We start from the raw sequence: 15,802 nt of genomic DNA, 5'->3' as shown, positions 1-15,802 counted from the left end.
TGATCCAGTGCGATGGATGAAGCATTGTGTGACTCGATTGGCTCTAATACAACTGACCGTTGTGATGAACCGTCAGTTCATGATTGCATTGGCCCAGTCGCCTCGTGCCGCGAGTATAGGTACCTATGGCCTTCGAGTGATAAGCATTTAGCAACTTTTAAAAACCAGCGAATTCCTGAGAATGAATAAAAAGACAGAACAGCTGATCAGCTGATGTATGCGCTGTTGGCGGGAAACGCTGAGGTGCGCGTGGTGTGCGTGAGGCTTGCCGGATCAAATGAAGGGGCCAGAACGAGATACGCATTTCTGAACTCAAGCCAGAGATACCTACGCGAAAAAAGTTCTACTGTTTTGAGTGTCTTCCTGATTTTTTTCGATTACAATCTCTTGCTGGCAGATAGACGACATCTTCAACAACACGTTTATGCGGCTAACTCAAAACTGTCAAAAATCGAGTTACGCACTTCTGCACTTTCACCATCGACATGCATTTTATTTATTGGTGCTGTTGATTTTGTGTGTTTTTTTACCATAGAGAGGGTTAAGTAACGTTGGCACGGGTTGCGCTAACCCCCCCCCTCCCCCCCTCGCAATGCATCGTGACGTAGACTCAACCCCCCCCCCCTTCTAAGAATTTAAGGTGCGTAGTTCATGAACGCTTTCTTGTATATACACTTATAATGGATCAATAGTGATTAGAATTTTTCGAACTCCTGAGCCAACATTGCAAAGTCGCAAACAGAGATACAAGGTTTGGGAGTTTCACTGTCGATATGCGTTACACTTTCCTCATTAATCTCATACACCCGGGTTAAGAGCCCATTCCCCCAAGAGAACTACCCTAAGGTTCGAGCAAATGGTGGTTGGATTTTAAGACCCAGTAGTCGGTGTCGTGAATACACATGAAAGAAAGTACGGGGATAGGAAAAAATAATGACACACGGATGGAAAGGAATTAAGCAAACGTGAGTTTATTTGCATTCCATTGATGAGATGATCGACAAGAATTTTCCAGCTGATTCCGAGCGACATCCACGGTCAAAAAGTCAATCAGGAGGAGTCCTTTGGCTCTACTCTCAACAAACGTGATACAGATGAGATCTAACGAGACAACCGTTGAGCATCGACCTCACATCACGCAAAACCGGTACCCTGTTGGACATAATTACAAACATGATTATTAGTGGAGGCAGCATGAGCTCCCACGTGGTCAAATAGTGGTATCATGTTGAAATGGCTAGCTCACTCGGAACGAACACAAATAAGAGCTTTTCACCGAACGAGAGCTTTTTAATGTCATATCAGTTTGCCTTCAATTTTTAGAGTAGGCAACACGAGCTCCCACGTGGTCAAATAATGGTATATCATAATAAAATGGCAAGCACACTTGGGACGAACACAAATAAGAGTTTTTCACTGAAGAGGAGATTTTCAATTTAACTCTTATCAGTTTGCCTTCAATTTTTAGAGTAGGTAACACGAGCTCCCACGTGGTCGAATAGTGGTATCATCCACCATAAAGTCAGACGACCTCTTACGGCAAATTGGTCGGTTGCGCTGGTCACGAAATCGTGTTTTGATGCTTGATTCTTGTAGATTAGCTGAAAATAATATGATCTGTCCAAACAGCAACTTTTAACTTTCAATATTTACAGAGTCATCGCGCTTTGAAGAATTTGGTGACATCATCTACCACGGAAGTGACACTATTAGTTTCTCTCACCTTGGTTTCATTAATCAGAGAGACTTACATCTGAATTGGTTACTCAACGAAAAACTTGGATGAAAGCAAGATGAAAGAGACCAAGGGTGTCACTGCCGCGGTGGATGACGTCATAGGCCGAATTTTTCAAAGCGCGATATATCTCGGTTAATATTAACCGTGGGAAGCTGCCTGTTGCACATATTTTATTATTTTTAGCTAATCTGCAAGAATCAAGCATTAAAACACAATCCTGTGACCAGCGCAACCGACCCGAGAAGTAGAGGCTTCATTCTCTCACTACACTTCAAATCCGTATGATTGGATCCAACATGAATCTTAAAATGAATCGATAATTTTGAAAAAGGGCATCTCAATTTTCATGTTTATCAGGAGAGCAAAAACTCGTTCAGAAAGCGAGGAATTAGTGGATTTTCGAGGCTGAAGGCTCGAGAATGCATGGTGTATGGTATATCAGTGAGGAAGTCCAGAGTTAACACGATATTATGATAAAATAAGTACTACCGTTTGAATTTTTTGGTATCTTGTCCTCTCCCACCCCACCCCACTCCGGTCTTGAAAAAAGGTAGTAACATTTTTACTGCTGGGCATAGAAGACCGAACTAACCTTTAGTGATTTTTCTAATCCATCTAAGGTAGGCGGGCACGCTGATCCTTGAGTTAACCGATGGTTTACCGGAAGCGCAGCCGATTCCGTAACTAATGATGCCGGCTAAAATGAATCGATTTTTGCGTACGTCAGACCACAGAAGAGGACCTCCTGAATCTCCCTAAAAATAATGGATTTTTCGGAAAGTTAGTCGTTACTTCATCTAAAATAATTACAATGGCGCATACTAGAGCGAGACAATAGGAGAACTCGGACAAAATCTGGAAACTTTGAAAGCTCATCCCTGGTAAAAATTGGCGATAAGAGCTGCGTTTCAAAATACCATAGGAATTCTTATTGCCGGCTAAGGAAGGCTACAGAAAATCATATAGCTGGCTGTAGAATGCGGAGAAAACATACGGCCGGGCTATACGAAGGGATAAAAAATTATGCAGCCGGGCTATAGGTCCTATCGCCGGGCTTTACACTTTATCGCCTGGCTGTTGCTTTTTCGCCATCGATTATAAAAGGCTATAAGAAATTGTGTAGAAATTCGTGTGCTTTGGAAATCATTAAGTTTGATACGGAACCACCTTAATATTTACAAAACACACGTTATATTTTCCTTTAATACATATTTTTTTTCATCAATTAAAACGAGAATAATCCAAACAGGATGTGCAAACATTTCAAAATCATGAGTTGAATAACGCTGACTCCGCCAGATTAAATATTAGAGCCTAACACAAAGCGGAGCGGCGACGCACTGGCGCCTACAAACCTAACAGGGATACTTCACGCATTGCGCAACGCGTGAAGTATCCCTGTTAGGTTTGTAGGCGCCAATGCGCGTTTCGCGCTGGCTGCCCGCCTGCCGCACCGCCAGCGTGCCACGGCGCTTGAAGCAACTATTTCACACCAGAGGTATTGCACAGTATCATACGAAACTGAAGGCGCTCTAATATATTAGGAATGGCAGGCATCCATCAAAAGTACGGAGCTTTCCTCGCAAAATAAATCAAGATACTACGGCCCAAAAAGAGAGCGGTGGTCCAAAAACTCACTAAGTCCTAGCATCCGTAATTAGTGACGTTTAGCATACACTTTATCGCCTGGCTGTGAGTTGCTTAATCGCCATCGGCTATAAAAGGCTATAAGAAATTGTGTAGCCGGATAAAGAAGCTATTGGAAATCTTACAGCCGGCCGTAGGTCTATGGTATTTTGGAACACAGATTCTACTGCCAATTTTTACCAGGGATATTTTCGAAAATACGAAACAAGAAAGTTTAAGAGTGGCTTCATTGGTTTTTAATGAAATTTTCTTTCAGAATCACAACTTGAAATTGAATTAGTGATGAATTTAACATTAAAATTTGAAATTATTTAGCCAAAAATTTCATGTCCGACCTTCTAGTAGCGCGTTCCATTGTGTGGCGTATGAAGCTGTGTGCAGATGGGAGCACGATGACCCTTAGGGGCAAACAAAATAGAGGGAATAAAATAGAGTGAGAAGAGGAGGTGAAATAAGGTAGGTAAAAAGAGGGGACGGAGCAATTTTCAGAAGAGCGCATACATGCGTGTCCAATACCCTAACACCTTTTTAATACCCCGTACTTTCAGTTTTGTAGATTTTTTTTTTTTGGGGGGGGGGGGGGTGGTTTAAATTCAATTTTGCATTTAATGTTTGCAATTTTTTTCTATCATTTAGACTACATTTTGAAACTGGGAATTGCAATTTCTGATTCATCCGTAAAAACACTGATCTTTATAAGTAAATTAATGGTGTGTAGATACGTTATTCCGAAACTGAGCCATAATTTGCAGTTCATAATAGCAAAATGTAGTTCATTTAAATGACGATGTTAGACGATCAAAAATATTAGGTATCTGTGTAAGGGAGAAGTAGACAATTTTCAACGCAAAAAGTAAAAATTGCAACTTAATTCAATTTTATCGCAGTATGTGTAAATTTAAAGAAGAGGAGCCCCTTCGATCGGCGAATGGGCAAAATGCACAACATTTTGATTCGATAGTAGTAATTTTATCATGCAATTGCAATTTTTTCCAACCTACATTACTTGAGAATCTCCAAGATCTGGGAATAATGAAGCGTTCTTACCTGACAAGTATCGGACTCATTCACACCAATTGCACAAATTTGAGTATCTCTAATTCTTTGTCGGCCGTAAACCTCTGAACAATTTGCCGTCGGGATGACTTGAAGGGTGGCTTTTTGCAGGAACGAAGGCTGTCTCCCTCCGTAAGACAACGTACCCCATCCTGAAATTGACTTATTATTTAGTACCTAATGCAGTTATTTCAATCTTATTCTTATCATTATTCCGTTACCTTTCATTCAAACATTAGGTATCACTAATAATTATCACCAATACGGCAAAACTAGCATCATTTAATAAAATCGATTGGGAAAAAATGATCGATGAGTTGCGTCTACACCGATTCAAGCATCCGTGTCACCGATTTAACAAGGACGTCGTTTGTAAAGGGCTGGGACATTTTTCCTTTCCCCCAAATTTAGCTGAAATCACTCCTCTGTGCTCAAACGTCACATCAACGATGAGACTCCCAAACCACGTATCTCTTTTGAGGTGTTTGAAAATCTCCACTCATGTCTCATTTTTTTTAAAGGAGAACAAATTAACATCTTCCCTTGAAGTTTTCTCTGAGTTTGCTTCGCACAGAGAAGAAAGATCACGGACGTTTTCAAGATTTTTGACGTAAAGTTCTTCTTCATTTAAAAAATGAAGTACGACAGGAAGTCTGCAACGTCACAAACCGAAATAGGTTTGGTTTCTGAGTTTCACTATCGATAGCCGTTATGGGTTGCGCGCTGATGAATGATAGCCGCTGAACAAATTAGCGAGCAAGTGGTTGAGAGATTTAAACGCAGGGTAGAAAAGTAAGAACAATGCGGCCTCGCTCGCTCAAAAAACTGTTTGGTTTTTGTCGGCGGTATGGAAAAAACAAATCCCTCCATACCAAAAGGGTGCTCAAAACCACCCCTTTCACTTTATTAAGGGGGGGGGGGATGACTAGCGAAAGAGGGTTATGCAAAACGGCCAAAAAGTGACCCCGCGGGGATTGTACGAAACTTTGTGGGATGATTGTATAGGTCATTTTGGGCCTGCATCTGGCTGCTTTTAGGCGAAAACCGCAGGGAAACAGCGTTGCCATTTTTTAAAGTCGTAACCTTCAAACACCCATAACTTTCGCAAAAATGCAGTTACAGAGCTCGTATTTATACCAAAAAATGTGGAAAATTTTGCTCTATCGACCTACGCAAAGGAAATTTTTATTTGAGTCCACTGTTGCCACGTTTTGGCCATTTTTTTAATTTTCATAATGATTAAAAATCACGTTATCGCCTAAAAATGTGTTTGCAGTTGGTGGGGATTGAATAAAAACCTGTCGGAATTATTGTTCGTTCGATTCCGCATCCATTGATATGTTATACTTTTCTGAGAGGCTTAGGGAATCCAAGTTACAGCGATTTAAAAATTCGGCAACACGCCCGACGCCCGATTTTGACGCTCGTTAAGGTACGTTTCGCGACTCCGTGTTGAAGGAGAACGCCTAGATAAAACAAAATTCGAAGAGCCAGTTCATGTTTTACGCTTTTTTGAAACTTTCACGTCATTTTTAGAAATTCAAGTAGCGGCGGTGTTGCCGGTTTTCGATATTGTATCGAGATCAAGATCGATGGATCTAGGTCCCTTTCCAAAACTAATCATCAGACCGCTCGGGTGATTCGGTAGCCTTAAATTTCGATACCTCGTTATTGTCCGGCACCAGTGCCGTTGCAAAGAGATAGAAGAAACCATCGATTCGATAAATTGACAATTCCAACTACAGAATAAGGCTGGACGTGATTTAATGAGTGATACATTTTTTTGTGATTGCGGCGGCGGTTTCCTTGAAAACTGGCAACCCCGCCTCTACGCGAATTCCGACGGAAATTAGGCGGCGTTGTTAACATCATGTCGCAAATGGTCAGTTTAGGATAAACTATGTAGCTAGACGTGATTAAATGAGAACTACAATCAATTGTGATCGCAGCGGTGGTTTTCATTGAAAACCGGCAACACCGCCGCTACTTGAATTTCTAAAAATGACGTGAAAGTTTCAAGAAAGCGTAAAACATGAACTGGCTCTTCGAATTTTGTTTTATCTAGGCGTTCTCTTTCAACACGGAGTCGCGAAACGTACCTTAACGAGCGTCAAAATCGGGCGTCGGGCGTGTTGCCGAATTTTTAAATCGCTGTAACTTGGATTCCCTAAGCCTCTCAGAAAAGTATAACATATCAATGGATGCGGAATCGAACGAACAATAATTCCGACAGGTTTTTATTCAATCCCCACCAACTGCAAACACATTTTTAGGCGATAACGTGATTTTTAATCATTATGAAAATTAAAAAAATGGCCAAAACGTGGCAACAGTGGACTCAAATAAAAATTTCCTTTGCGTAGGTCGATAGAGCAAAATTTTCCACATTTTTTGGTATAAATACGAGCTCTGTAACTGCATTTTTGCGAAAGTTATGGGTGTTTGAAGGTTACGACTTTAAAAAATGGCAACGCTGTTTCCCTGCGGTTTTCGCCTAAAAGCAGCCAGATGCAGGCCCAAAATGACCTATACAATCATCCCACAAAGTTTCGTACAATCCCCGCGGGGTCACTTTTTGGCCGTTTTGCATAACCCTCTTTTGTGCGAAGGAGGGATGCAAAGGACCCATTTTACCTTTCACGGGTGTCTGCAGGTCCCTACTAAACGGCTATAAACGATCATGACGCTTCTGGGCAGCCAAACATCTTCTGAAGGAGGGGGTGGGGTTGGGGGACAAGGCCCCCTGGCCAGGCCCATGCTGCTGCGAAACTTTAGACGTAGTATTATGGGAAGTAGAGAGAAACAGGCCCAAGCATTTGGTTGAAGTTTTTAAAAATGCATAATAAGTAGGTATTGATGAGACCCACCTCCAAAAGTTACGTATCATAGATACATGAGCTGAAATCGCATAATGTTAAAGATTTCTCTCGCGAAAAAGCCTTACCTGCCGCGAGAACAGAGTCCCCGATGAAAGTCGTGCCTTGATATTTGAAGGGCAGACAAGCCGGTGCCACGCTTTCTCCGAAGCTGAAGTATCCTTTCACCTCGATGATGGCCAGGTCATTTGTGACCAATTTCTTATTGTAATTAGGGTGTGTGTACGTTTGTTGGAATTCAAATAACCGGGAACCATTGCTATATTTTCCTGTTGTGAGACAAAGAATAAGAATAAGAGAAAAGGAGTGACTTAAGCAGATATCGTGAAGTCCAAAATCAGCCCATTCTTGTCTAATAATATGTTTGCTCCATAGAGGCTCAGGAAGAAAGTGTTTTCACGGGGAAGACCCCAATCCACTGAGGCTTCCGTTGATGAGGTACTACACAAGCCCTATCGAGGAAAATTATCCGAAAAATGGAACGCATTGACCTCTCTTAAGGGCATTTTGAAGCGATTCTAGCGCCAGAATTGGCCACATGCAAAATTATGGTTCCATTCTACCAATAATCCTCGAAAAACAAAAAATTTCCTTTTTTATTACCTATCTCATTAAGTGATGGAGCAAGGAAATTCACCAGTTCTGAGGTTATTTTCTGTTTTGCGGATTTTCTATGAGGGAGACGGTAGGTACTGTTTCAAATAAAACCACACTAAAAAAAAAAGTAGCTTGGATCAAGCATGATAATTCTTGACTTTGCCGCCAAGAATTTTTTTTCTTGATTCAAGAAAAATAATGCTTAGGTTAAGTAAAAAAGTAGCTTATATTAACCAGCAAAATTCTTGATTTAAGAAGAAATACTTCTTGGCGGCAAATTTAAGATTCTTTTTTTTTCCAGTGCAGTATTACTTTTGGGGCAAGCCTCTTCTAGAGTCCCTTTATACTGAGAGTCAAGACAATGCGAATCCATTTCTGATTGGTTAACCGGATTTTAGGCCTTCACAGTGTCACAAACGGGAATAAAGATTACATTTTCACCAATTGCAAAGATTATAATCTGGAATGGACCGAGGAATTTCGGGTTCGACAAGGAACAAACGGAATGAGAGAAGGAACGGAGAAAGGAATTTAAGAATGAGCCTATCAAAGATTACGAAAAACGTTCCATTTGTGTAATCTTTATTCCCGTTTGTGACTCCATGAGGGGTGTTGTCTTGACTCTCAGTATAAAGGGACTCTAGCCTCTTCTAGAGTCCCTTTATACTGAGAGTCAAGACAATTCGGCTCATGGATGTCACAAACGGGAATAAAGATTACAGAAATTGAACGTTTTTCGTAATCTTTGATCGGCCCATTCTCAAATGCCTTTCTCCGTTCCTCCTCTCATTCCGTTTGTTCCTTGCCGAACCCGTAATTCCCTGGTCCATTCCAGATTATAATCTTTGCAATTGGTGAAAATGTAATCTTTATTCCCGTTTGTGACACTGTGGAGGCCTAAAATACGGGAACCAATCAGAAATGGATTCCAATTGTCTTGACTCTCAGTATAAAGGGACTCTAAGTATAAAGGGACTCTAGCCTCTTCCAGCCTCTCTCCCAAGCTCATCTGCAGATCAAGAGCTGCGCGCGCCCATAATGTGGTGGTGATCGGGAATTTGTGAGGATACCTTTCCAAATTTCGTGTCCGTTGGTGAGGGCGGCCGGGCTGCCAGGTGGCTGTTCGGCGATGCAGTGGGCAGCTGTGAGGATGTGTCGGTTGGTGATAACGGCGCCGCCGCAGTACACCCGTCCCGTTTCGGTGATCACCAGCGCTGCCACGCTCGGGAACTCGTGCCGCCCCGTCGACTCCCCGCTCACTATCCGCGACTGCAACAACCGCCCCCAATTAAAAATAAAAAACAACCCTCCACCCTCCTTCCGTAACACCGCGGACTCTACAGGGTCATCTAAAAGCCCCGCGACACTCCTCTGACCCCGAAGGTGCTCGCCCCTTTTCACCCAAGTAGCAGTGAGCGCGATAAACAGTGATTTCATCGGTTGGTTATCGCGATTATATCAGTGGCAATATATCGAGACATTATCGCATTAAAAATTGCGATTAAATCACTACACATCGCAATTTTTTGTTCGATAGAACCGTGATCGATTTTCGTCGATAAAATCGAGATTAAATCGCCATTTGTCGCGATTTTGATTTCGATATCGAATTTTGATATCGCGATAAATTGCCGGGCGATAAATTCGCGATTTAATCCCGATAAGATCGAGGAAAATCGCTCAGATGTTGATGATCCTGGCGATTTTATCGGCGACAAAATCGCAATAAATAGCGATTTTACCGTTGAGAAATGCTACTTGGGCAAGGTTCCCAAAAGTCAACCCGTTGACTCGGCAGCACTCACAAAATTTCAAGTGTCTATCTGGAAGGAGTTCTTGCACGTGTCAGAGATTTGCGATTCAAGTACTTTTCCATAGGTATGTACAATTTCGCAAGAGTGATATCGTGCACCGTGCACGACATCATGTCCAGGCAATTAGTGTGGTATGGATGTGTGCAAAATATGTCGGAGTTGAGGTTTCCCAAACAGGTTTTGGATTGGGTATACCACTTGGGAGAAGGCGACGGGAACGTCCCATGAAGGGGTGGCGGCGCAGGGCGTGGATGAAGAGATGTTGCGTTGTCAGTTGTCCGAAAACCTTTCGGAAGATAGGCACATGTGGCGTTTGGATGTCGTAGAACGCCAGAGTGCGTTGTAAGAGCAACTTTTCGATATGCCTGTAAAATTTTGTGAGAAACAAGATGGTGCCACTGGTTTTCTCTGAAAATCAATTGCCAAGCTCAAAAAAGCTCTCAAAGTTTAAGCCGTAATGGCGGGGATAGGTTATATTCCACGCTACGTTGTGAGTCCGCCTCTATATTCAACCGAACTCTCTATGCACAGACAGGGAACAAATATAATAGCAGGGTTACCGTAGTTCTAACTAGTTTCGGATCCCCAGACAAAGTAGCAACCCTGCTAATAATGTATTTTCTACCTAGCTGTGCATGGAGATTTGGACTAGATATAGAGGTGGACTATATAGATATAGAGGTGGGCGACGCTTAATGTAGCGTGGGATTACCCTCTTCATTAGAGCCTGCACTTTGAGAGCTTTTCTTGAGCTTGGAAATAAATTGCTTTCAGAGAAACCTAAAGTTGCGATCGTGTTTCTCGCAAAATTTTACAGGTGAGAAACAGTACTTGAGTCGCCAATCCCTAACTCATGCAAAAACCCCCATTTGTTTAAAAGTTACAGAGTGCGATGCTTAGTAATGGTTGTGCGCCGGGACTTTTGGATCACCCTGTATTTTCCATGCTGTTGTTTTGTCTATTTCATTGAAGGATAAAGTACATCCATATGTTACGTGAGATACCGCACGGGGAAGAAGAAAATTGACACTCACGGGATAAAACTTTTTGCACAAGTGCATTATGAATTTGAGGGTGGTACAGAAGTTTTTTTCCCCTCAGCTGTCTGCATAATCTCACCCCTGAAGAGATAGAACATCAAATTTAGAGCCATTATCCACGGTGAAACTACAGAAAACTCGATTTGCGACGCTGCAGACTTCTTATTATAACTTATTTTTTAAAAAGAAAATATTTAAAGTTATTTCTCTAAAATTTCCCTGGGGTTTTTTTTCCATGTGTAAAGAAAAGGTATTCTGTGAAAATGACGAGCCAGCTGTCTTCTGTCATGTAGCGGTTGCAATGCTGGCTCTATGATCGTGAGGTCTTTGTGGCAAATTGCCTATCCTCTTATTTGAAGGCGCGGAAAGGTATTAGTTGGCTGTACGTTAGGTAATTACTGGAATGTAAGCCATGAAACCAGCTGAAAGAAATAAAACCCATACATTTCCCTTTTTTAAAAGCCATCAACTTGTTTGTTATAGCTCAATTCACAGCCTGGGAGAACACTAACATTGGGCATTGCCTAAAGTCGTAAAATTAAATTTTTGTGTTTTTTCCTCTTATTAAAACTTCTCGTTCGTATAAAACGTTCCGTAGTATACTTTTATTAAAAAAAAGAAGAAAAAAAAGGCAATGGAAGTGAGGTGAACTTGATTTTTGGCAATAGAAGCAGGACAAGAATCTCGGTAAATAAATAATAAAAAAAAAGGTTAAGACTTGGCGCACTACTCTAGCCACAGAATTGATGAATTTCAAATCTAAAAATAAGTAGAAATGACTATTCCCCTTTAGAAAAATGGCCTGAGTAGCAGAGATAGCTATGAGTTGCGAAAAGATCGTCAATTATTTCATCTTTGTGGGAAGTTACGCGAATTGCCTATCCTCTTATTTGAAGGCGCGAAAATTATCGCGATAATATGAAATATCATGAAAAATAGGAAGAAAAGGGGAATAAGTTGCGATACAATTTTGTGCTGCAGATTACATGACCTGCAATTTTTTCTTGTGACCTCAAATCTGGCTCGGACTGGCCATAAGGCCAATCTACCATTGGCAGATACGCCCCCCTTGGCGCGGCGAAAACGCGCCCCTCTGACAGATAGCGAAATAAGGAGAGAAAAAAAATTACGACCAAGAATATATGCGGAAAATTTCTTAAATGAACGAAAGAAGAGAGAGTTAGGAGTAAAGAAAGGTGCTTTTATGCATGATAGTGGAGAGCAGAGGTCCAAGAACTACTTTCTGAGGCGTAAACACTTTTCTGTGAAATTTTCACCTTTTTGTTGACAAACAAGCGCTTTATCATCCCCCTCCTTCATTCGCTATGTTGTAGCGAAGAAGCGATTGACGGTTCGATTTTTACACATACGCACCCTTTATAGACTATTGAGAGACCTTTAAACACATTTCTTCCTTTTTAAAATGACTATTGGTTTGGACATACCATACCATATCTCGGGCAAACTTAACCTTAATTTATCGCGAAATTCAAAAATAAAAGACATCTAAAGTGTAAACGCGATACAACTATTCGCGCAAGATGGATGTCCATATTGCATAAGAAAAATATAAGACGCGATGGCATGAGTCGGGAACTCGCAATGCTTTGCTCTATGCTACTGGTTAAAAGCACCATTACGAATAAGACAAACGGAAACAAACACAACATGGAAATAGAGCGCGGGAAAGGATGCACGTTTACGACGGCGCAGAGATACAACTATTCGTACTTGATGGACGTCCGTGCTGCATCTGAAAAATTGAAGGCGCGATGACGCGAAGCGTGACCTCTCAATGCTCTGCTATGTGCTGTCCATGAGGTGTCGCTCAGTTTCGGGAGTAAAGTTAAGAAAGAGGCCCGAACACGCCAGCATCCTTGTACTTCATCCTTGATCGGAAAAGACGCAACGTTCACCTCATGTGATTTTTAAATTGGAGGTGCGATGGGACCCTACCTATACTTACAGTATCTCCCGCCGAACATTTAAAGAGGGTAACTGAAATGAAAGGTTTTAATTTTCTGTCTATACACTCTAGGTCTCTGTCTGCGTGAAAAGCGCTTACTAATCGATTCTTGGAGACATATTAATCAAGGAGGAGACGATGGATTGGTTTGCCCGTTTCGTTAAAGTCTGCTGGGAAGTATGGATAATTTGGGCTGACATCGCGTTATTTCCAATCTACCTACCTATTACATCACACAATATCGTACCCTGCGCATATTCATCAAAAAAGTTGATTTAATCCGTCATTAACTTTACATGCTCCAAGACGGACCTTGAACCGACCTTGAGCTTTCTCCCCCCCCCCCCCCCCTCTTGAAAGAGAGGGTTGTTGAAATTAACAATTTAAGTCTTGAATGCATGGACAAAATCTCCTCCGCCAATCCGATGATTACTTGCCTACTAAGGTTTATTCCGACGCGTTGTATACCTCTGTAATACTGCAGACGATTTTTCGTAATTGCTATCGAAAAAAAAAAAAAAACTTGAATAATCACGACTTGCAGCCATCTCACCATATCAGTTTCCGGAATGGTAGCACGAACTTAAGCTTTTCCTGAGTAAGTACTTGATGAAAATTCTTCTTTCACTTCTTTCAGGCGGCTTATATTACCTCATCGTGATTTTGAAGGCGAACTGGTCAAATCGCGCCAAGCTTAACTTTTGAAATTCATAGAAAATCCGCAATTTCTACAGAAGTACAGAGAACGGATGAGTGAACGTGCTCAAACTTCAACGAGCAATTGCCTACTCGTGATTTTGAAGGCAAACTGGTTAGTAGCAAACTTTGTTATCAGAAACAGGGAGGAATATCCGTGAAAATAATTCTGTGTATTTTTGGCTGCTACATCCAATATTTTCTTTGGTTTTTTTCGCTATTAAGCACGTGTGTACCGATTTACCGCCCAAGTAGCACAGTGCAACGAAAATATTGAAATTAAATTGCAATTTGGTTTCAATACAGTTGTAATTTTTTACCCTTAAATTGCAATATTTTCACATCATTCAGTCGATTTATGCCGATTTTAAACAATCAACAAAATGAGCTCCATGTCGACGGTGAAACTACTTACCAGACCACGTATCTCGTTTGCGGTGTTTAAAAATCTCCAGTCACATTTTATTTTTTTGAAGGAGATCAAATCAATATCATTTCTTACAATTTGCACAGATTTTTCTCCGCACAAAGAGGAAAAATCACTGAAGTTTTACCAAATTGACGTTGAGTAGTTTTCTATTTAAAAAATAAGGTATGACAGGAAGTCTGCGACGTCGCAAACCGAGATACGTGGTTTGGTAGTTTCACCATCGATGTGTCAGAAAGATAGGAAATATGCAATGCAATGAAAGATTGCAACTTAGGTATTTCAATTTTGTTGCAATCAGTGTCAATGAATGGGGCCCCTTCAAATAGGAGCTAGGCAACATACACAACACTCAGCTGAATCGCAACATATTTACGATGTTATTGCTATACTTTTTGCAATCTGTAATACTTGGGCGGAAAATTGAAATTTCCCGGAAAAACTAAACTTTGGGTAAAATTCAACTCCATTATTCTCCGCAACGTACCTTTTGAAAGGCGACAGCGACTTTCAAAAGCCTGAAAACTGTCAGGCCTCATAAAAAAAAAACAAAGTTACCGGCATAACATAGGCCATGCTAGAAGAAGAAAACAGAGAAGAAAACGTAGAAAAAAAGAAGAAAACGTAGAAAAGAGGGAAAAAACTTGCTAGTGAGATTATTTTCACTTATGGTTACAAGGCTACAAATTAAAAAACTGCAAACTTAACACTTACGTTGGATGTCCATCCGCAATCACATTCCGTCACAGTTTGATTTTCTTTGGTGTTCCATTTATCACTGTTGTGGTGAGCGCCTCCGGTGATCTTAGTCGTGACTGCAGATGCATGTGCAGCTTTTTTATACCTCCTTTTGTCCGGCAACGAACTTTGCTCCGAATTACTTGGCAGTGGAGGCTGCTCGAGATCGTTTAAATCTTGGCTGACGGCAGAAACGTCACGTTGGTACAGAAATTTCTTCTGAGATGAATGTATTTTTGAGTCATTCGGAACGTGTTCCGCACCCGCACTGCACGAAAAAAGCCCTCCCTTACTCGTGTTCGCAGAGGAGAACACGACAATCATTTCATTCTTATCCGATACTGCAGCAAAATTAAGGGGAGCACAAAACTTTTCCGCATCTGATAGGTGCTCATCTGCAGAAGTGGAAATTGTGATACTATCATCAGTACAGTTTACACTCTGTAAATTACGTTAAAATGAATAAATACCCTTGTGTATGGAATTATAAATAACTTTGGAGAGCACGGAGAAAAAAACACTAAACGGGTAGTCCAAATACTGTATGTAACAGGTTGGTAGCATTTATATTGCTGGGTCCACACTTTTTGGAGCGGAAATCAAAGCCAGAAAAACCAAAAATTAGAATTAGCCCATGTAGCATTCCAAGATCGGTGGTGATGAATGAGATTTTTATAGTAATTTATTATCTATTTATTGCTATGAAACTTCTACTAAATAGCAATTTTAATCTAAATGTGAAATACAAGCTTGCTATATTTTTTATTTATTGCTATGGGATGGCTGTTTTTCACAACGATTTTTGGCTATTTTCATTACCCACTTAATTGCCATTGATTAATATCGAATTCCTTTTTTTAAAGTCTCTACTGCAAGGGACAGTTATAATGAACCCTGATGAGCTTCACAGCAAGGTGGGGGGAGGGGGTTTAGCTCAGGCATCTGCAATGAAGATGCTTTGCTGGGGTCCTATTGAGAGACTGGATGACAGTTTAACGCTGAATAGTACACATCATTCAGATGCATCAAATGAGAAGAGTACAAAGATAAAGAAGATAATAGAAACATGCCACTAAGACAAACTTTAAAAATATTAGGCGCCTGGAAAATTTTAAATATGGCTACTTAAAATTTTAATACCATAGTTCAAAAATAAGTTAATTTTTATTTCAAAATCTGCCAAAGACCTTCTTCTTTCCAACTCTTG

General features: G+C 40.9%; 1 protein-coding gene across 1 annotated transcript in view; it reads right to left on the bottom strand.

Moving 5' to 3' along the window:
- Positions 1-947: 947 nt before the first annotated feature.
- The window catches only part of LOC109043789 (venom serine protease), a 15,584-nt gene continuing 729 nt past the window's right edge, over positions 948-15,802 (bottom strand). Inside the window, exons 2-7 of the mRNA XM_019061102.2 lie at positions 14,572-15,036; positions 8,985-9,183; positions 7,386-7,586; positions 4,433-4,593; positions 2,331-2,493; positions 948-1,152 (exon numbers count right to left, since the gene is read on the bottom strand). Coding sequence (XP_018916647.2) covers positions 1,130-1,152; positions 2,331-2,493; positions 4,433-4,593; positions 7,386-7,586; positions 8,985-9,183; positions 14,572-15,036 — 1,212 coding nt within the window. The 3' untranslated portion in view covers positions 948-1,129. The remainder of the gene's footprint in view (positions 1,153-2,330; positions 2,494-4,432; positions 4,594-7,385; positions 7,587-8,984; positions 9,184-14,571; positions 15,037-15,802) is intronic.

The sequence above is a fragment of the Bemisia tabaci genome, chromosome 1, assembly GCF_918797505.1.
Source record: "Bemisia tabaci chromosome 1, PGI_BMITA_v3".
Taxonomy (NCBI): domain Eukaryota; kingdom Metazoa; phylum Arthropoda; class Insecta; order Hemiptera; family Aleyrodidae; genus Bemisia; species Bemisia tabaci.
Note: the sequence above shows the minus strand (reverse complement) of the source record. Positions and strands in the feature narration are given on the sequence as shown.